Source organism: Fundulus heteroclitus, chromosome 1 (assembly GCF_011125445.2).
Source record: "Fundulus heteroclitus isolate FHET01 chromosome 1, MU-UCD_Fhet_4.1, whole genome shotgun sequence".
Taxonomy (NCBI): domain Eukaryota; kingdom Metazoa; phylum Chordata; class Actinopteri; order Cyprinodontiformes; family Fundulidae; genus Fundulus; species Fundulus heteroclitus.
The window spans coordinates 4886913-4908537 of NC_046361.1; the positions used below are offsets into that span (position 1 = coordinate 4886913).

General features: G+C 37.2%; 1 protein-coding gene across 1 annotated transcript; it reads left to right on the top strand.

Annotated features, from left to right (window-relative positions):
* The first annotated feature begins 811 nt into the window (after nt 1-811).
* On the top strand, nt 812-19119 carry LOC110367719 (deleted in malignant brain tumors 1 protein). Its single transcript, XM_036141408.1, has 18 exons — nt 812-879; nt 5593-5910; nt 6379-6588; nt 6671-6859; nt 6999-7156; nt 7782-7929; nt 8080-8379; nt 9205-9495; nt 9757-10050; nt 10515-10820; nt 12141-12443; nt 13423-13686; nt 15225-15397; nt 15490-15607; nt 15771-15929; nt 17235-17318; nt 17484-17651; nt 17735-19119. The coding sequence occupies exons 1-18, from the start codon at nt 816-818 to the stop codon at nt 17920-17922; spliced, it is 3735 nt and encodes a 1244-aa protein (XP_035997301.1). The 5' UTR covers nt 812-815; the 3' UTR covers nt 17923-19119.
* Nucleotides 19120-21625: the final 2506 nt, after the last annotated feature.

The window sequence follows — 21625 nt, forward strand, 5'->3', positions numbered from 1 at the left end:
CTCAAGAAAAAACAAACAAAGAGATTGCCTACTGATGAGGGAATATAATTTTACATCATGACCATTTCATTTGTATTTATCTAAAACAAATAACTTGAACTTAGCTGATTTTCTTTGTCAGCTACAACATTTCCTGCATTAATAGGTCAAGTTACAATAATACAAGAAACACCAATAATAATAATAATAATAATAATAATAATATTTATTTGTCATTGCCACTTTGCAGATTTCATTGAAATGTGTCCCCTGCATTTAAGTCATCCCTTAGGGAGCAGTGGGCTGCCACCATACGATGCCCGGGGACCATTCTGGGGCTAAGGGCCTTGCTCAGGGACCCAGAGTGGCAGCCTGAGGGATTCAAACAGTGGCAGTCTTTTAGAGAGCTATTTATTAATCAGGGTAAATAAATAAAGTGCAGATTTTGATCTACCTAAAACATAGAGTCTGCATTCATTTTAAAATGGGTGTGTTCTTACTACTTTATAAATGTTCATGAACCAGAAGGCATTAACAACCTAATGAATAACCAGTCACCAACGCATTTGTTAAACCGTTGTATAATTTGACAGGCTGGGATTTTTTTACAGTTTCAAATGTCTAAAATAATTTATTATCACAGTGAAGCTTAGGTACCGTAGTTCTGACATTTACTATTCCTACGCAGTTAACATCTCTTTGCTTTTGAAACAGTGTCTAGGTGTTGAAAGGTGGGCCGTCTGATGCTCACATCCATTTTTGGCGGGCACTTCCTTGTGAGTATAAAGTTGCGCAGATCATCTGCACTCCTCAGTCGCTAGTCATGAGCTTTGGCGATGATGTGGTTCCTCCTTCTGCTCCTCCACACCTCAGCTCACCTCGGGCCGGTGAGCTTATCAGGCAAGTTAAAGCTCTGGCTCTAATTTTAAGTTGTAATATAAAATAACCCTGTGAGACATTAGATCTGATCCTGTATTTCCATCTTAATGTTTGGAATAATAAGACAAATGAACTGGATGGCTATTTTCTAAGATAGGAACAGCAGATATATGCATGTTGTTTTATTTTTAGCCTAAAAAAAACTAGAAAAGTATCAGAAATCTTAAAAATATTCCAAAAATCAGATGCTGCACACGTTAAAAGGTGATCTATGTGTATTAAATAATTTTGAATTACTAAAAGACTATTTCACCCTCCAAAGCGACGGAATAATTGTTGATTTATATGGTTATTGTTGATTTAAAATTTATTTGAAAATTTAATGATTAAGACATTTTAAGTCAAGATTCCCACAGGATTCCTGTTACATTCAATATTTTTTAGTTTTCAATTTTTAACATTACATTTTGTCTTATTAGTTTAGATTTCTTCAACTAACGATCTCAGAACATGACAGTAATTTCTAAGTCAGTCATTAAAATAAGTTGTGTTGAGTAAGTTAAAATGTCCTTAAAAAGTCCTTCCTCCATTAATACACATTAGCAGATTTGATTTATTCACATTATATTTTTTTAGAAATTTCTTGAATTCAGAATTAAGCCACCAAGGTTTTTTTTTTTGCCTAAACATCAAAAGAATTATCCTAAAAGCTTTATATATATATATATATATATATATATATATATATATATATATATATATATATATATATATATATATATATATATATATATATATATATATATATATGTGTATATATTTATTTTTATTTTTTTATTTTTTTTACTTATCAGTATAAGGCAATAAAATGGAAATATTTTTAAGTCATTGGTTGTTTTTTTAAGAAATATACCAAATGTGAAATTACCTACATTTTATCATTTTATTGTTTTTTAACATTATGTGTAAATTCTTAAATATTTGTTTTCTTTGAATTTTTGTCCTTATTTGGATATTAAACCATATTCACCTTCAATCAGAAGTTTACATTCAGTCATCGTTGGTAGTAACATCCTTTAATTTTGGGGCTTTGGTCAAATTTCTGTTGCAATGTGCACTTCGACCGCGTGCATTTTGTTCTCTTATAACTCTTGCTGACCACTCATCTTATTATAAAACAACCAACTCAACATTTTAAATTGGTTCTGCCAGTCCTGCCAGGAAGGGAGGTCAAATGTCCAGGCAGCATTATAGCGGCAGGTTGTTCATGGCAACAAATAGCACATGGCGTAGCTTACTGAAGGGTATTTCACAAAATCTTTGTCGAGAGGTGTATATACTGGAGCAGGTATGTGTAATTTTGAGCATGCATAGATTACAAACAATACAAAAAAATGTGCACAGAATCCATCCATCCATTTTCAAACACGTGTATCCCTTGTGGGGTCTGCTGCCTATCCCCAGCTGTCACTGGGCGAGAGGCGGGGTACACCCTGGACAGGTCGCCAGTCTATCGCAGGTTCACAGAATCTTTGTTTTTAAAATGGGTGTTACGCAGATTTTCTCTTTCCATTGGCAGCTCCACAGTCCTCTCCTCACCTCAGGTTAAGAGTCTGGGTGTCATCCTTGATAGCTCTCTATTCTTCACGTCACAAATCAATAATATCACTCAGTCTGCATATTTCCTTTTACGCAATATTAAAGCTTGCGTTCTTCCCTTTGCCCTCACTCTGCCTCTATACTTGTTCAGTCTTGTCACTTCCTGTATTGATTATTGTAACTCCCTTCTGTTTGGTCTCCTGCACAAAACTTTCCGTAAGCTCCAACTGGTCCAGAACTAAGCTGCTTGAATTATTATAGGTGCATCTTAATTTTCTCTCATCTTTCCTGTTTTACAGCAACTTCATTAGCTCCTGGTCAAATTCAAAAATTGTCTGTTTAAATGCACGGTCATCCACCACCTCGCCCCTCCGTACTTATCTCCTTCATGTCATCTCAGCCTCCCGCTCCCTGAGACCTTCCTCCACAATCCATCCACCTCAGTACCTTTGGGAGCAGAGCATTCTCTCGCTCTGCTCCCAAACTCTGGAACTCTCTCCCATCTGACATCCGTAATCTTGACACTCTACATCTGTTTAAATCCAAACTCAAAACACGTCACCCCTTCAAGACAGTTCATTCTCTGTGATTTGAACTTTTATCGGTGATGTTTTATGTGTTTGTAAAGTGACCTTGAGTGTTTTGAAAGGTGCTTCTAAATAAAATGTATTATTATTGTTATTATTATTAAGTAGTGTGTTTGTATGATGATTTAATGATGAACCAGCGGTTTGCATTTAAGCCACACTAAGTAATTTTCGAGAGGCGCTCCCCCCACAGGACATTTTGAAAATAGCACCGTTGTACATATGCTCTCCCCTCTGCATGCCCCCCACATCCCACAGCTACAGTGCACTGTGACTCTCAAAGCATCTGTGCGTCCTCCAACTCCATTTTAAGAAAGATTTGGTCCACCAGCAAAGGTGGCTGATGCAAATGGCAAATTTTCATTTTTGATTAGGGCAAAATTATTATCGACAGGTTACCTTCTAACAATTGAAAATGTTAGGTAAAATACAAAGTGATAATTTTTCAATAATCACATTTTTTATATTCTCTTTAAAATCATAGTAAATAGGAGCACATCTATTCAAGGACGTTTTCTCAAAAGCAGACTTTGGGGCATTTAATTCTGATTTGAATTCATTTATTAAAATTGGCAAAATAGAGGAAGTGTTTTTAAAGACATAGTTGCCCAAATCCTGTACTGAGATCAAAATAATTATCTTTTATATATTCATTTATTTTAAATCCAGCCCAAAATAATTTGCGAACTGGATGACCATCTTTTGATGATTCTAACGACCAAAACCCTTAACTTTGGATCTATAATGATTTACACATCCCTGTCTGACTGAATTTCGGACTAATTTGTTTAAATAAAATGATCATGTTTCATAGAGCAGGTAAAAAAATTAATAGGCAGTGCGGGTGGGCCTAGTTTTACCTCTTCATTATTTAGGAGAGGGAGGGGGACGAACAGGAGGTAAGAGAGATGGAGAGAGATGTGTGCATGCGGACAGATATAATAGTGTCCGGAGTCACGGGCTGGCTTGCTGTCTGTAGAGCAGCAGGGGCGGATCTATTTGTTGCTCTTGTTCATAGTTGCTTAGTTGTTGCCCAAATAAGAGACTTTATGGTCAAAAACAAGCCCAATAAACCGCAACCTGCTACTCATGAAATTCACAAGCGAATTAATAAAAAAAAAAAAAGCCAGACGTCAAGCCAAGAAGACTTGGTAACACTGTTATTGATGCCAATGGCCTTACATTGGGCTGCCGTAACATTCGTCTTACCGCGAGAGCGAGATCAGAGCCACAAGACCGTCTCCGGGGCAAAGTGTGTTTTTTCGGCCAGAGACACTAGGGAGAGATGACATACCTCTTAATCGTCTCATAAACACTTAGATTACCATCACAAGCACTTAGAAGAGGTTATATCAAGGTAAAAATTTTACTTAGTGGGGCTTTAAGCCACCAGACCTAATTCTCCATGATCAATGGAAAGTATGTAAAATTCTGACTTATCCTGTGGGATGTTTTGCTTATAAAGTGACAGTTTATGTTTCTTAATTCACATTCTTTTTTGGCAAACAATTTAATGTAAAGCACATGATTATAAGACAAGTATTTAGTCGTGGTACCTACAGTCCGCCGCAGTCACAGATGACTTTTCTTTACAATTTTTTTTAAACATTAGTCCCATCAGTCTGGCTGTAAAACTGAAAAATATTGGTATTAGACAAGCAAAATGTAATTACATGAAAGAAAAGTAAAGTTGCTTTTAGGGGTGAACGTTCATCTGTCCTTTCTCGCGCACGCATATGCTCCCTTTGGGTTCTGCACCTTTTTTCCAAAAGTCCAAACACATGTATGATAGGCTCACTCAGTGGTTCTCGGATGTTTTCTGTTGTGGACTCCTTTGAAGAAGGAGTGCGGGTGCCTCTTCCAGTGATGAACTGTCAACTTGTCCTTGTGATCATTCAGGGCTGAGACGAGTTATGACAAAACAAGCTATTCTGATCTAAAGTTAGCTTTAAAGCAACCGAAAAGGAGCTTTATTAGGAAGGCCAATATAAAAAAGTAAAAAAAAAATACCAGAGTAATTGTCGATTATTATTGATATACTTGGGTTAGAAATATGAAATGTATTTAAGTGTGACTAACCTGAGAAAAAACCCACATAATAATAATAATAATAATAATAATAATAATAATAATAATAATAATAATAATAATAATAATAATAATAATAATAATCTTTATTTGTCATTGAAATATGTCCTAACCATTGAGCCATTCCATAGGGAGCAGTGGGCTGCCAGCCTGTGGCACCGGGTGAGCATTTCTGGGGCTAAGGGTCTTGCTCAGGTACGCAGAATGGCAGTCTGTGGGATTCAAACCTTTGAACTTTTGGCCTCTTTGGCACGCAAGGATCCTGCTCTAACCCCCAGGCCACCATTACTGGAGAGACCATGTAAAATCCATGAACATTCCTGCTTATTCTGATTTGACTTGCAGATTGATGAAAACCTTTGACCGGTACCGATTAGTTTCAAACATGATGCTGCTGTGTTATGCTGTGTCTCTCAGAAATATGCTGTGCTGCTTCATGACCCCTGTACTCTGTAACCAGATCCAGAACGAGGCAGGATCATCCTGCGAGGTAAAGACAACCCGTGTGAAGGACATGTGGAGGTTCATTATGAGGACAAAATGGGCTATGTCGGAGATAAAAACTGGAACGAAAACACGAGCAAAGTGGTGTGTCAGAGCACTCACTGTGGAATACCAAAAGGGGATTTAAAAAATGTCTACAGACCACTCAAAAGCGAAGTCTTCCTCAACGAGCTGAACTGTAAAGGACACGAGGAAAATCTGTGGGGATGTGACTCGCCTGGTCTTGCTGTCAGCTTTTACAAAAAGCCCACCGTAAAAAAGATCACCTGTTCAAGTACGTCTTTCCTTTTTCACACACATGTAATAATATACAAAACAACAAAAGAAATTAAACTGTCTGTTTTAAAATGCTGAAGATAACACTGAACTGTTTGTGATCATTTAGATACGATCAAATTCCAGCTGGAAGGACATAGGTGTGAGGGAGCAGTCCAGTACATAATTATTCCCCCATAACACCTCAACCAAAGAAACCGGTTACATCTGTAGAAACGGGTTTGGTGAGAGCTCGCTTGATCCTTACACTAAAATTCATCATGATTCAATAAAAGATGGTCTAAGCTTAGAAGAAGAGAAGACACATTCTGCCTACGTGAATTAGAATCCAATCAGATTATATTGCAAATAAAAGCAAAATTAATCTTCCGGCATCCGACCCAATAACCTTCAGAATTATTTTATGTTATCCAGACTCTACTGAAACAACTAATTGACTCCTTGTAATATATTATCTTTTTTAAAGGAGACAAAGAAGCCAGTGATTTGTGTAAAATCCTTAAATGTAACGAGCCAAGACCAATTTTAAACTCCAAATGGAAGCATTGGGAAGGCAAGGACCTGGAAAAAATGAAAGAAATAAACTGTTCAGGCATTAATAAAGTGACTCATCCATGGCAGTGTGTGAAATCGCCATCTGAATCATGCGGATTGCCTGTTATGATCAGCTGTAAAGGTAACAACCACCATGTCACACAGATCCGACTGTTACACAATGAAAACAGCAGTAAATGACGGAACCAGTTTCATTGGCACAGATCACGATAGAGTGCAGCTGAGAGGAAACAAGTCCAATGTTTGTTCTGGGAAACTGGAGAGGGAAAAAGATGAAACATGGGAATCCTTTAAAAAAAAGCCGAAATTGAGTCCTGATAAGTTGTGTCGGCAAATGGACTGCGGCGCCTCTGGCAGCCTAACACAGGATAACCAAAATCTGACATGCTCAGGTAATCAAGTTCACCTTTTGCAGAATTACTTTCAGTTCTGGTGTCCAGATCAGCTACATTCTTGATAGGATCGTTTGTCAGTATCTAACATATAAATCATGAGATAAACTGCATTTTCATCGTTTTTTTTCCCCCTCAGACCAGGTCAGTGTGGTTCTGACAGATGACGGACACCGTGAAACCAAGTGCTATGGCCGAGTCGGAATAAAAGTGAATGGTACAATCCACAGTGTTTGTGGTGGTGATTGGACTCCTAATAATTATGAAATGGTCTGCAAAGAACTGGACTGTGGAACGGTGAGTCCTCGGGGTGTTTTTTTTTTTTCAAATGCAACAAAAAACAGGGGAAATAATTTTATAAATGGCATTACAGTAGTCTTAAGTTAGAAAATATAAAATATTTGTAAAGGAAAAACATAGTATTAAATTGATTTCTCTCTATTTTGACAAAAGTTGTTGATAATTGCCTGATTATACACTTTCTGTGCAGTTTTTTTTTCATAAAATGAGTTGTCTTTCTGACTCAAACACTAAGTGCTTGGATTTTAATTTTAAATAAAAATGTTATGTTTGCCTTTCTGAAAAGACTGTTCGCTGTTGCATTAGAACTAAACTTTAGATTTTTTTTGTCATTACTGGTCTAGTGTGTAACTCCACATGTTTTTGCCACTGTCGCACCTGAATTTCCTAAATGTTGCAATAAAGGTATTTTTTAAATTCTCATTTCTTAAATCCCGAACCATCAATGCCCACTGCTGTTGCACTGTGCTGGGCTGTGTTCAGGTTTTTCCTACACTTATGTTTCAGGAAGCACGGATCATTGTTTCTTAAATGTGTAAACTGAACCTGGAATGAATTTCAGTTAGTTCAGACACCTCCCATTTGTGAATAACAAATACAACCTGTCCTATCCCTCTTTTAGGTCGTCAGTACTCGTATGGTACCAGATAAAAGTAAACTAGGGATACTGGACCATGTAGATTGCACAGGCAAAGAGTCCTCACTGTGGCACTGTAGAGCTAAGCATCATAAGGCACAATGCTCAGATGTTCCTTTTGTTCTTTGTTCAGGTAAGATTTGCCAGTAATCTCTGAAAGATGAAATTTGTTGTATTATTAGCTTCCAAGGTGATGTACTTGGATTAATGCAAAGCATTGTCATTTTGTTAGTCCGGAAAGGATTCTCAAGTCTTTCCAAAATGTCTTTTCACCACGATGCAGGGAGCGTGAATGTGAGACTGGTGGATGGTCCTGGAGTTTGTGCTGGAAGATTGGAAGTTCAACACGAGGGCCGGTGGAAAACAGCCGTCAGTGAAAACTGGCAAGATAAACATTCAAAAATGGTCTGCCAACAACTCAATTGTGGGGATGCTGAAACTAATAGCGATCAAAAATTTGCCAAGGGGAATGAGCCATCCCTGACCTTGACATGTAATGGAAAATCCAGCATATCTGACTGCATAAAAGATGCAAAGAAACCTCAAGGCTCCAGTAACAAATACATCAACATAACATGTACAGGTGCGTTTAGCTCATCTTGTCACACACTATGTGCTCTTTAACTATTTGTATTTATCTTTAATTTTTATTTGCAGGAGACACGTATCAACCTAATTATTACTGAATCAAGTGTAGCTATGAAATTTAAGTATGAATACCTGTGTTAGTGTCATCAGGAATTCTTGGACCTCCCTATGATAGGTTATCTGGACTCTTGATCAAAATTTGGTTGTCTTGCAGATTTTGCCTGTTCATTTGGAAAGAGATAATCTTTTTACAAAGAACTTGATGGCTTATATCTTGTGTTTTCTTGAATAAATTCCAAACTTACTTAAAATGAATCAGAAATCTAAGATGTGTTGTGGCCAGGCTACATTTGTTCTACTTAGTGACGAGGAAGGGATTTATAGTTGTGAACATAGGGGGAGAAAAAAAGCACCAAATCTGGGTGATTTCCAAAATGTTTAATTTATTGTAGAGGTTCACTCTCCATCTCATCGATCAACATCCAGAATTCTTTGCTGAATTGGAAAATACAAGTGCTCACTGAAACTAATTATTTTAGAAACATAACAGTTTTTTTTTTTTTTTTATTCAGTATCATAGACTATTTATTGAAGTGACACCTCCCACCCCAGATGTCGTTTAATCTGAACTTTTGTTATTCTTGTGTTTGAAAATTTCACTTAGAAAAGTAGATCAGAGAGCTTGACTTCGAAAGGTGTCAGCCCCCACTGAACAAGTCGGAACTTTCTATTTTATGTTTGGAAACTTCATTTGATAGAATCTTCTGCTGAATCCAAACACCGACGCTTAACGACCGACCTCTCCTCTTTATCCTTGCAGAACACAAGGTGTTTATTCTGAATGGGAATGAGGCGTGCTCTGGCAGCGTGCAGGTCAAGCATGGGAAAGAATTTCACTGGCTTTCTGGGTCCAATCACACATGGAGTGAAAGTTTAGCAAATGAGATATGCCAGGAGTTGCACTGTGGGAATGCCTCCTTGGTTAAAACTACCACAAACCCAACATCCAAAGTGCCAAAGTCTCTAAACTGCTCTTTTGGCAAATCTCTGTATGAATGTGATCTTCAAGATTCTGACGACAATCAGACTATTGCTTCTGTGAAATGTGAAGGTAATGTGAATGAGTCCTGTCCCAATGATGTGACAAACGTTGGACAGAACTGAATCCTAAAACTCCTTTAATTGTTGTGTTTTCGTCATGTGTCGTTCCTCCATCCATTTTTTGGGAATCTGTGCATAAGTTTTATCTAGTTTTGATGTTTAGGACCAAAGATATTTCTTTGAAAGTACTTTGATTTTAAACAATTTATCAGGCATGCTCAAATCGACTACTGAATCCCCTTCGCTTCTCCATTTTTGTTTACCATGACAGGAAAAATTACCATGAAGCTGAGCAATGGCTGTTGGGGAACTGTCCAAATATGGACCAAAAGCAAGAACGGTCTTGTGAGCGCAGACATATGGACAGAAGACATGTCTAAGAAACTGTGTAAAGAACTGTCGTGTCAGAATGAGATCTTACCCATCCTATTCAATGAGCCAAGAGAAACTAATATTGAATTTAAGAGTTTGCATTCCTTGGGGCGTGACATGAACCTGAGCCAGTACAGTTTAGTTGAAACAAATGGCATGTTTCCACAAAAGCCAGCCTTCGTTGTTTGTAAAGGTAAGGGATTGTTCTTTGGCTTGGGTTCTACATTTTCAAATTATCATGTTTTACGTGTGATACAGTTTATTCATCGGTTTGTTCATTAAATCCATTAAGTAGATCATGCATCTTTTTTACCCAATAAGATAAAACCACAGAGGATGATCAAAGACGTATCTGCTGACTCATTTTTGTTGGGTTTGTTTTTTATGTAACTACACTAAAACTTGCAGTAAAAAAAAAGTCCCTCCGCCTTTTAGTTCAACCTCTTTATGGCTTGAATTTGCATGAATTTTTCTTTCTGCAATAATGAAAGACTCCTAAATAAATTGGTAAAATAATATTTTTATAGATTTATTTCCTCAGAAAAATAAATTTATTCTTGCGGAAGCTATAGGTTTGCTCTTAGACTTTTGCTACTCCTAGTGTCATGTCTGTGTTTTTATCCAAGTTGATCGGGGTGACTGTTTTATTTGTTGCAGGCAGCATCAAGGCAAGATTTGAGCCTTCTCGTGACAAATGTTCTGGAAATGTCCAGGTGCTTTACGAAGACAAGTGGCTCCCAATGCACAAAGATGCTCTTACTGAGGCTAATCGAAAAAAAATCTGTGAGGAGCTAAACTGTGGAGACAGTGGCGAGGTAATTAAGTACTTAGGGCCTCCAAACCCGACTCATTTGATTCAAACATTAAACTGTCAGAGCAATGACAATTCATTAGCAACTTGTCAAGATATGAAGACTGAGAAGATCACTGAAAACCCTGAACTCAGAGGCCTCAAGTGCTCCGGTAAGTGTGACTATTTTTTTGTCTCTAAATAGAATTGTCTTAAAATTTCTTTACCCTTCCTGCTGTTTGTTAAAACTTCATGGATGGTATTAAAAAAAAAAAAAAAAAAAAACATATGTAAAAGGTTCTGTCACAGCAATAATTTTTCCTTTTGGAATCCTCTTGTTGAGCTTCTTGCTTCTTGTTGGCTGTTAAACGTGAGGAGCAATGCCTTAGTTATTTTCAAATCTAAAGCTTGTGTCTGAATTTCTTGCTGTAAGGAAGGAAGACTGCAGGTTTTAGTTTGACCCGCAGTCTTAGAGGAACTGATGGTATTAGTGGGGGTGTAACAACAGCTGAAAGCACAAGATCCTGAAATGACAGAATATTTCTCATTGTAGTGTGAGAAATCTTGGAAAGTGCTATTAACTTACTGTCCGCATGTCTTCGTCTGGTAAGGGAAATGTAAGGGATTGTTAACAGCAACAACACTTATACTGTTTGAAGCCCTGTCATTTACATCCAAGACTTTTGTTTCAAGAGTTAGAAATGAAGAACTCTTTGCTTTGACCCGTTTTTGTGATATTTTCGTCACACTTTTAGTCCTACTGGTCCACGAAACTCATTACAAAAGCATTACAGAAGCCCCTGCCAGTTTTTTTTTTCTTTTAGGAATATGTCTTGGAGAGAGCGATGAATTAACACTCTACAAAAGGGCAGTTTCGTGGTTTTTGAAATTGCACTGCGTTTTACCCTGTCTTTGTATAAAAACTAAAATAATTAGACTAAATAAACCTGGACTGGATAATTCTAAACTTAACAGAAAATTTTATAAACCATTCATCTAATAGGGAAGATAGAAAAGAAAGCATTTTAGTACATTTCCGGCATTATTGAATTCTACATCCATCCATCGTCAGGACAAACAACCATGCGAGGTCGCTCCTCAGGAACATTTAGAAAGATTACAATTTTAATCATTTTATTACGATTCTAAAATTCTTTAAAACATTGTACAGCCCATTTGTGAAAACCTTAAATTATTCATGCAAGAAAACAATCCTATCTCATATTATTTTTATGAAGCCTTGTAAAACAATAATACCTGTAATACATATTGATTAACGCCTTTCTTATCAGTTAGCTCTCTGCAACAAAATAAATAAGCATTTTGAAGAAAAATCAGTTCCTTTTAATTTGTTTATGTATAGCAACTGTATGAATTTTCATCTGTTTTCTGCAAATCATATAATCAACCGTATGTTCCTCTGTTCCCTCTGACCATCCACAGTGCGTTCCCACAGAATATTAAACTAATGCTTTCATCCTGTTCTCTGTTAGGTTGGAGTACGGTGGCACTGGAAGTGGAACACTCCTGTGAAGGAGAAGTGGTTGTTTATTCAAAGGATAAAAGAGATTTTGTCTCCAGTGAAGGCTGGACTGAGGCTGAGGGGAAAACACTTTGTAAGACTCTGAAGTGCGGTAAATACAAAGAGAAAAAGAATGTCCCATTTGATCTAGCTGAGGATCATTCTCTATGGAACCAAAGCTTTAATTGCACGTCTGACCCTGAGAGCATTTGGATGTGTGGCAACAAACAAACTTCTTCAGTGAAAAACAGCACGGTCTATGTTAAATGTGAAGGTAAGATTCCTTCTGTTTAACATTTTTCCTTAAATATCACAACCTTTCTAACAGTGATGTGAAAGGGAACCTGAATCCTTCAGTGATTCAAAGCAGAATCTAAAACGGTTGGGCGGGGTGGGATTCTGGCTACATTTTATAGTTTAGTAAAGCGACTATGCAGGCTACAGCCTAACTATCAGTTCAACAGTCAGTTTAATGGTGACTTCAACAGTGTAGCATCTATTACTTGGAAGATGTTATGTGTTGTTTAATTCTGTAATTTTACAACTATTTTCTATTCAACCAGTCACACTATTGAGTATTTCTTGCTTGTCAATGGCGTAGGAAAAAGGTTAATGGGGTAAATCATCTTCTTACACATCTGACCCTGAAGTGTGCACAATTAAAAATAAAACTTAAGATGGGCTTCAACAACAAACTTTTTTCCAGAAGCGTCACAACGTTACTGCTACAGAATATAGCTGCTACCTAAACTCAACTGTCTTAAGATATTATTAACTATCAGAAGAGAATAATCCTAAACAAAAAGATGCCCACAGAGCTTGATGGGTCACAAAATTGACTTTAATTTATTCATATTGATACCAACACAACATGTTTTTATATACGGCAGCATGCATTGCAAGATAAGAAAGAAAGTGAACGCAGCGCTACCTTGGCTGTATTGAGATTAGGGATTGTTTAAAGTGCAGTGCATCACATCTCACAGGTCAGATGATTTCCACCGATGTGGCAACAACAGCAGCAATAAAATAAAAAGCTGCAAGCACACAAACGAAACTTTTCAGGTTGCATAATGACAAAAACAACAACAGCTAGAAGGCAACAGGACGCTTGACTCAGTCAGTGTATAGAAACTGAATTTGATTACCAAAAAATACTGAAGCAGGGTAATTATTAGACACTTTTGATGAAAACAAATATTTCTACTATCACAAGCAGAATGACCTTCCTCTTTTTTCACTTTTTTTTCCAGGTGAGCCTAAGGTTGCTCTTACAAATACTGGAGAGCTGAAAATAGATGGCAAGCCAGTGTGTGGAAGTCAGTGGAACATTGAATATTCACACAGAGTGTGCCAGGAACTGAATTATGGCAATGCTTTTTCTTATGAGTTTAAAAATGTTTCTTCGCCTGAGAAGCCTTACCACGTCCACTGTGATGAGCACAATTACCTCCTTGGTCAGTGTAAAAGAGTGGAAGGAAAGTGCAACAAAGGGTTGGTGCATATTTTCTGCGCAGGTAAATTTCCAGTCATTCTATTTAATATCCTTGTCCTCCTGTCTATACAATATTTATTTTTACTTGAGACTATTTCTGAACTATATATATATATATATATATATATATATATATATATATATATATATATATATATATATATATATATATATATATATATATATAATGCACTTTATAATAGCAAGTTTTGTTGTCTTGTTAATTAACTGGAGAAATCATTGTCCAAAGGTGTTTTCAAGATAAGTCTTTAAAAAATTATTCATTGGGTATTGTTGTGATATTCCTGTATTAGTCAGTTCAGTTTAGATATTCCGGAACTGTTGGACAGTTGTGTAAGTAAGTAATTTTGTCAAACTCAGTAACTAATAACTAGTAACATTTCCCTCTGTGATTTTCTATATTTTTAGAGATTGTAACAGAGATAAAAAAAAACAGCAACACTTACTTTATAAATAATTGATATGAGGCTCTTATCCAAAGCAGATATGTCTTTGTTGTAATTCCAGGTGTTAGAGGATATAGCTGCTAAACATGTGCATTTCAAACTGAAAAAAAAAATCCCTTTCCAGATTCCTGGTTGGATAAGTGTGCACACCTTGTAAAACTCAGTTTAGGCAGCTCTTGGTTCCCTTGCAGTCTTCTTTGGTAGGAGTCTGTCATCACTCCTTACCATGACTGCGTAATATTTCCACAGTGTTTCTAGCAAAAGTCCTCCTCATCTGTCTCAAGTGACCCTGAAGAGTTTCTACCAGATTGGATGTTGGATTCTCACTAGTTCATTTCAAAACTTTAATCTTCCTCCCCTGAAGTCCATCTTGAATTAATTTAAATGGAAGGTTGGACTCACCGTGATGCTGACAAAACAAAATCCCTCTTAATTTTTTAGCTTTCTTGCAGATACCTGAGAGTTTTGGGTCAAATTTATGGTCTTTGAAACTTCACAATTACGTCCAATCCCAGTTTGTTTTAAGAAACAATATAGTGATGCTACCATCACCTGATTTTACTGTGTCTATGCCATAGACACAGTAAAATCTGGTTCAAAACAACATTTTCCTTCACCAAAGAGAAAGCCATAGATTCTATGGCTTTCTCTTTGGTGAAGGAAAATGTTGTTTTGAACCAAATATCCCTTTTGTAATTATGGATCAGAAATTTCAGCTTGATTCCTTTCTTCCCCCGCAAGGATTTAGGCCAGGAGTGAATGTGTTCATAGGAGGAAAACGTTTCTATCTTGCATCTACAGTCATAGAACCTGTCGTTTTAACAGAGGCAGGCTCATTTTCGACATCTGCTGCAGTTTGGCTGGCTTTCAGAAAAATGTGAAAACTGATTCATTAGCTGTTCCTCACATCATAGAAGTGAATTATTGTTATGACTCCTTTAAAAAAACGTGTAATACATGGTGTACAGTTTTGTTTTACAGTTGTGGCTTGTTCCGTCACCCTTTTTCTGCAAGTCTCAAATCCGCTTTTTTTGCATCTCTCAGTTTCCAACAAGTTTCTCTCAACATGTTCTTGTGCCTTTTTATTTTACAGAGAGTGTCTCATATAAATTATCAGAAAAGTGTGGTGGGAAGGTTACGGTTAAATATGGAAAAAACATTGGAGAAGTGTGCAAAATCAACATTGAGCCGAATTTTACAAAGATTTGTCAAACGTTCAGCTCAGAGTGTGGTTCATTTAAAGAGTTGAGACCAGGCTCAAAGAAGGTAATCAAATCTCTGTTCATATTGCTGTTTACATTGTTTTATTCATTAACTGTAAAAGGTTGTGTGTAATGCTATGGTTTATTTTTTTTAAGAGTAATTCGGGAATAATTCTCAACTGCCCAATTCATGTAAATGACGAGAGGTACTGTGTCATAAACAATAACAGTACACAGACCTGTCCAAGTGTTTCAAGTGACATCATCTGTGACGGTAACTAAAACAGCAAAAAGTATCTACTGGTCACTTTCTTATTTTGTTTGAAGCAAAGAGGTTTAGCATTTCATTCTATTGATAAAATTTTGACTCCTAGGATGCCGAGATAGAAAAGGAAACCAAATAAAATTTTGCTTTCTTCCTTCTGTTTTTATTTCAGGCTATGTGCTGAGCCCCACTGTGCCTCCACCACCACCAGAACCAGTAGATCCAATTCCTATAATTGTGGGAGTGCTATTTTCTCTTATACTGGTTGTACTGATTGGGACATTTGTGCGATACCTCCTTAAAATGAGAAAAAGGAAATCCATGTTGCCACGTAAGTGCTCTAAACCCCTTTCCAGAAAATGAAAAACAGCACTTTTTATTCTCGACATTTGACCACTGTGCTGTTTTGTTTGAACACAAGCAAGAGTATTCTCCTTTGGAGAACAAACGTGTGCTGAAGCTTGTTTCCTCTGGAGGGTAGTCATTATCCACGGTGTCTGAAATTGGACCCCTGCATGTTTTCCAACAACACAATGTAATTTCCTCACAGTTGCAAAAACTGTGTGAGGTAAATCTCATAATGGTAAATCTCAAGATCCTCCAGTTTTATACAGGGAAACGGCACATACTATTACAAATGAAAACACTGAGAAAAGCGTTTCGAACTAGTTGTCAAAGTGAAAAAAGGGAACATTTGGCTTTTCAAAGAAATTTGTGTCTGCATTTTTATAAAGTCAAACTTATTAACTGAATAAAATTAAATACTATATAGCTTTCCTTTGAATCACTTAGTTTATATTTAGTTGTATAGTTATTGTTCTTGAGAGCTGCTTCACACCTGTGTCGCATGGAGTGAACCATCTTTTGGCCCTTGGACAGAGCTAGTCCACCACATGAAGACTGGACTATATACCATAGTTCCTCAACACTTCTTAGTTTTGTCTAATACCCCACAAGTTTTCCATACAGGGATTAGGTTTGCCACTCCATGACATTAATCTTGTTGTTCTGGGACCAATATGCTGGTCATGTATTTCTCTTGTGTCCGGGGTTGTTGTGTTGTTTTTTCATCCTCAGCAAGGGGTAACATGAGGTCTTCAAATATTTTGATATTGAAACTGATCCATGATCCCCTGTAGGACCAACACCATAATATGACATCACCATGCTTCACAGTGTCCTGTGGTTTATATTCAGTGATGGTGGCATACTAGATTGTTTAACCCAAGCAGCCCCTCATTGTCCGCACTCGTCTACATCTCTAGCTCTCTCCTTTTGACTTTTTAGTCAAGCTACACTGTTCTTCCTAGCAATGTCTGGAAGGACCAGTTTTCCTCATGGAGGACTGCACTTTAACCAGAATGCACAACAAAGTCATGGCAACAGCGATTACACTGTTGGTTTTCTATTAGGCTTACTACACCTACAAGTATAACACATGCCATGTGGAAATAAAATCTGAAAGCAGGATTGATGATGTTGCACTGCTTTCATTTTGAACACAGCTGTCAATGCTGGGTTTTTACAGCTTCTGGCAGGCTGTTATTATTCTCACTGCTCATTTTTTTTAATCAGCAGGGCAGTTTTTGCTGCTGTTCTAAACCCCGTTAACAAATTGCTAATGTTTCCTGAGCAGCGGATATGGAGGAAGCCGACTGGGACAGTGGAGAGTATGAAGAGGTTGACAAATCAGATGAGCTTGGAAGCTTCAACCGCGGCCGTAAGTTAAAAACAAAACATAGCAAAACAGTACACTTCTCTGCACATCATGAGACTTACATCTGATTTTGTACAATTTCTAAAATAAAGGTGAATGGCTCATTACGGCTTTCATTGTGTAATTGTCAGGTATGCATCTTTTTCTGATCTGAAATTTTTTTTGTAGGATTTAGATCAGAATCGGAAGGGGAGAGAGATGGAGAAAGCAAGAGATCCTATAACTACGATGATATTGATGAGGTGACTGAGGCTCAGCCCCTGACACTTCAGGGCTCCATGACCCGTGCTGATGAAGACAAAGACATGGATAAAGGAGTCATTAAACCAAGCGATGGAAAGTTTATAATCACTTTCAGACAGAAGTCAATACTTGATCCTCCTGGCTAACTGAACTTTAATTGGTTTGTCTTTAAACAGAGGGTGTGACCTACGAAGTGGAAGACTCACAGGAAAATTACGACGACATTGATGCCAGCCCTGAGAATGCTGAAACCACAGCTGAAGTCCATGAGGGGCCCAGACCAGCTCCTGAAGGTGATGCTGAGGCACCTAGAGACCAGGTCCAGAAAGATGAAGATTACCTTGTGCCGGGTCAAGATGGGTGAGCTTGAACTGGCAGGAAATGTTAACTGAAACTGAATTCTGGGCAAAAAAAAAAAAAAAAAAATCCAAAACCTGGCTGAAATTTAACTTGAAGGAGCTCAGAAAGAAAACTAATTATAATGCAGAAACTAAATGTAAAAAGCTGAATCCATGTTTGGGAAAAATTATGCAAAAATTGAAACTTTTGTGTTTTCAAATCATATTTAGTATCATAATTATCTAAACTGAAAAAATGCATTACTTTATGTTGGAACTTTAACAAATGTTTTACTTTTCAGTGAAACCATAACGACAGACAAAAAGTATATATAGAAGTAAATAAAAAAATTAAAGCGGCCTCTTATTAAAAGTACATGAGTCCGGTTATCATTTGGTCATCTGTTAAATATCGAAACCAACAATGAAAAAAAGAAGAACTAAAGGTGTATGTTTTTATTCGTTCATTTATATGTATTTTTGATTGTATTTTTTGCAGTAATTAGGTAAATCTTTAGCAACAATGTCTGTAACTGGTATACATCATTGTCAATGTTTTTAAATCTTTTATTATAACAGCTATTTCTTATCATGGGATTTTTACTCAAGTGAATAAACTAACTTAAATGAATGGTTGGATTTTTTTCTGAACTTTCCACTAAGAATATTTCAGTGGAATAAAAGAATCAGTATTATTTATTTCCAGGTTTTGGCCACATGTTTAGCATGGGTGGGAATAAATGTGGATAGCCTGTAAAAGAGAAACACCTAGCCTGTTAAAAGATAAAAAGGCCGACTAACTTGTTCCTCCTCACTGTGGGAGTATGTGCTTCATCAAGCTAACTGGTAGGAAAGCTGGTTCCATATTTTTTTTTAAATAATTGAGTAATATCTGTTTTTGGTATTGATGGTCTTGGCTAAGAAAGCTTTCCGCAAATAGCATTCTGTTTGTCATACTCATTTTAAGGAGCAATATGACAACTTAGATTTTTAAGCTGTTTCTTAAAAAGCTTCAAATTGCAGTTGCAATATCCATGTTGTTTGTTAAAAATATTTGATGCAAACTCTCATCTATTTTGAAGTCTTGTTACATGTTTTCTGAATTATTTTAGTGTTCGTAATTGTAGATGCTGCTTCTTCAGTATATCCTGTTCATATATTTTGGCTTTGTAATAAACAACCTACTTCACTGAGAAACTGAAATAAAAGACGTATTTAGCCCATCTCAGCATTTTATTCTGGACAGTTTTGTCCGGACACAACACTTGTCGTTGCTGTAAACTTCAGTGCCAGATGGACCTTCTCCAAGTTCTTCTGGAAACAGCTTAGATGTTGAGTATCAAACTGTATGTTAAGTAGACCATATATAGTTTGATACACAGCACAATAAGCTGTTTTATCCAACAGACATCATTTTTTTACAGTGTTTTACGGTAAGTGTCTTTAAAACGAATCCTGTTCTTTAATTGTTATTCTGTTAAATCTCTCCTAGGTTCGGTTTTGTTTTGGGTTTAAATCTTCTCTTTTCCAAAAAACATTTCCTCCCAATGGTTGAGAAAAACGAGAGCAGTCGCACCCTCCAAATATTTCCACGTGTAACACCATCCGTCAGGCAATGACAGATCTGGAGGAGCTTGATATGTTTGGTCAGTGGAGAGCCAAGAGCCTCTGAGATCACAGAGGCCCTGGGATACCCAGAGGGACTCATTTGTTACCAGCGGCCCTCGAATGATATGTTAACATCACGCCCAGCCTCTCCACCAGAGGCTTTGCTATAGATCATCATGTAGGATTAACTCTGCTTTGTGTCCCAAGCTTAAATAGACACAGTGGAGACATCCCTGTCTCTGAAGTGACACAATTTTTCATGTTGTCATTACTGGCAATCAGAGTGCAATGTGAACCAACAAACAAAGGGGCAACTGGGAGACAGAAACCCTTTCCTGTTGTAGTTTCTTTTTTTTTGTTTGTGTCCTTTCTGGCAACGTGGCAATAAGAATTGTTGTCTTAATGTCAAAAACAGCTCAACAGATTTTACTTTGCTGTTGTAGCTGAATAGGTAGCTCTCACATAACAGAGTGTGGCCAAGGCAGAAGCAAATTAAGAAGCTGCCAAGGGTGCCAACACCCGCCTGGGCACCGCAAGAAAGAGTCCTGACTTGAAAGGCTAAAGGTTAAGGTGATGACGTGGATGCTATCCCATCTCAAAGGCTTAGAACTAATCACCAAAGATACATTGTCAAAATACCAGCGAGAATAAAGCTATTATAAATGATGCCATTTATATGATAGGATGTATAATGCATAAATGTTAAAACATGGATGATACAAAGGAGATGTCATGGGTTTTTGTAATATACTGTTAACAGTTTTTGGGTTTTAGCATATTTCATTTAATTTCCCTTTGGGATCAATAAAGTATATTCAAATTTGAATTGAATACAGCACTGGAATATTTTTTCATGTCTGGTCTCTTTAAAGGAGTAATAAGTAAGATTTTTACTGTAAAATCAATCTAACTCCTCTCATTTGTCACCCAGGATGGACGTAACATGCCATATAAACAATCAGTCCCCTCCTTCAACAATGTCACGTGCCTGTTGTGCCAGGCATGTGCACAACATTGGTGTCATATTAAAACAGAGAAACAAGCCATGCAACACAACTAAAGGTCAATTGTCCTAAAACATACATTTTTGCTGGTTCACAAACTTCCCAAAAGCCTGAGAAGAGTATTTTGAGAACTCCATGTATGAAACAAAGCTGACAAGAAAGCCTAACCATAAGGTGTTTCAGTTCCAAGTTAGAAAGCTGGTGGGCATTGCTAGTTTCTATGTGCTAACTACTTTTAGGAGAACACGCCAATAGCAACGGCTAATGTAGTTTCTCTGCATTTTGTATGGTCAAACATGGTACTAATGGTTTCTCTAAGGGAAGATGTACTGGGATGACTGTGGTGCAGCAGTCAGGGAGTTCCACCTGGAATTGGCCGGTTGCCGGTTTGCTCCTCTGCTCCGACCGTCTCAGTTGTTGTGTCCTTGGGCAAGACACTTCACTCGAATTGCCCTCTGGTGGTGATGAGAAGGCCCGGTGGTGCCGTTGTATGGCAGCCTCGCCTCTGTCAGACTGCTTCAGGACAGCTGTGGCTACTAACATAGCTCACCACCGTCAGGGTGTAAATGGGTGAATGACTGACTGTAGTGTAAAGTGCTTTGGGGTCATCGGACTAGTTAAAGCGCTGTACAAGTACAAGCCATTTACCATTTACAGTTTTGTGTGTGTTAAAAATTTGGTGATATCAAAAATGCTTTAAACTTAAAACTTTTTTTTAATGAAACAATGTCTAATCTTTTCTCCAAGGCAGCGATGTTGGATTTTTAAGGATAGGTTTTGATGAGAAACCTGGCTTCAAACCTGGCCACTTCAGATACTAACTTTAGGGGACCTTACTGTTCTTTACTGTAATCAATATTTTCCCTTTCCTGCTTTTCTAACATAGTAAATCTAGTAAAGTCAAAGTCCTGTTTAAAATGCCTTCTGGTTAGGTGCTAGGAAATCATAGTTTTTGCTCTTGTGGTAGGCCTACTTGTCATGAAAGGTCAGCGAGTAACTGCTGTAAAGAATAGCCGGTGAGTTTTCCTTAAACTTAACAAATCTAAATTATTTTCATTTTAAGTTTTGATGCTCTAAATGGTAGCATGTGTATGATCTATCATATATTTTAGCAGCT

Excerpts from the sequence above, each read along its gene's own strand:
- LOC110367719 (XM_036141408.1), top strand. The coding sequence starts at position 816 with ATGATGTGGTTCCTCCTTCTGCTCCTCCACACCTCAGCTCACCTCGGG. Across the intron at positions 5,911-6,378 it reads AAAAAAGATCACCTGTTCAA|GAGACAAAGAAGCCAGTGAT; the intron begins GTACGTCTTTCC and ends TCTTTTTTAAAG. Across the intron at positions 6,860-6,998 it reads CCAAAATCTGACATGCTCAG|ACCAGGTCAGTGTGGTTCTG; the intron begins GTAATCAAGTTC and ends TTTCCCCCTCAG.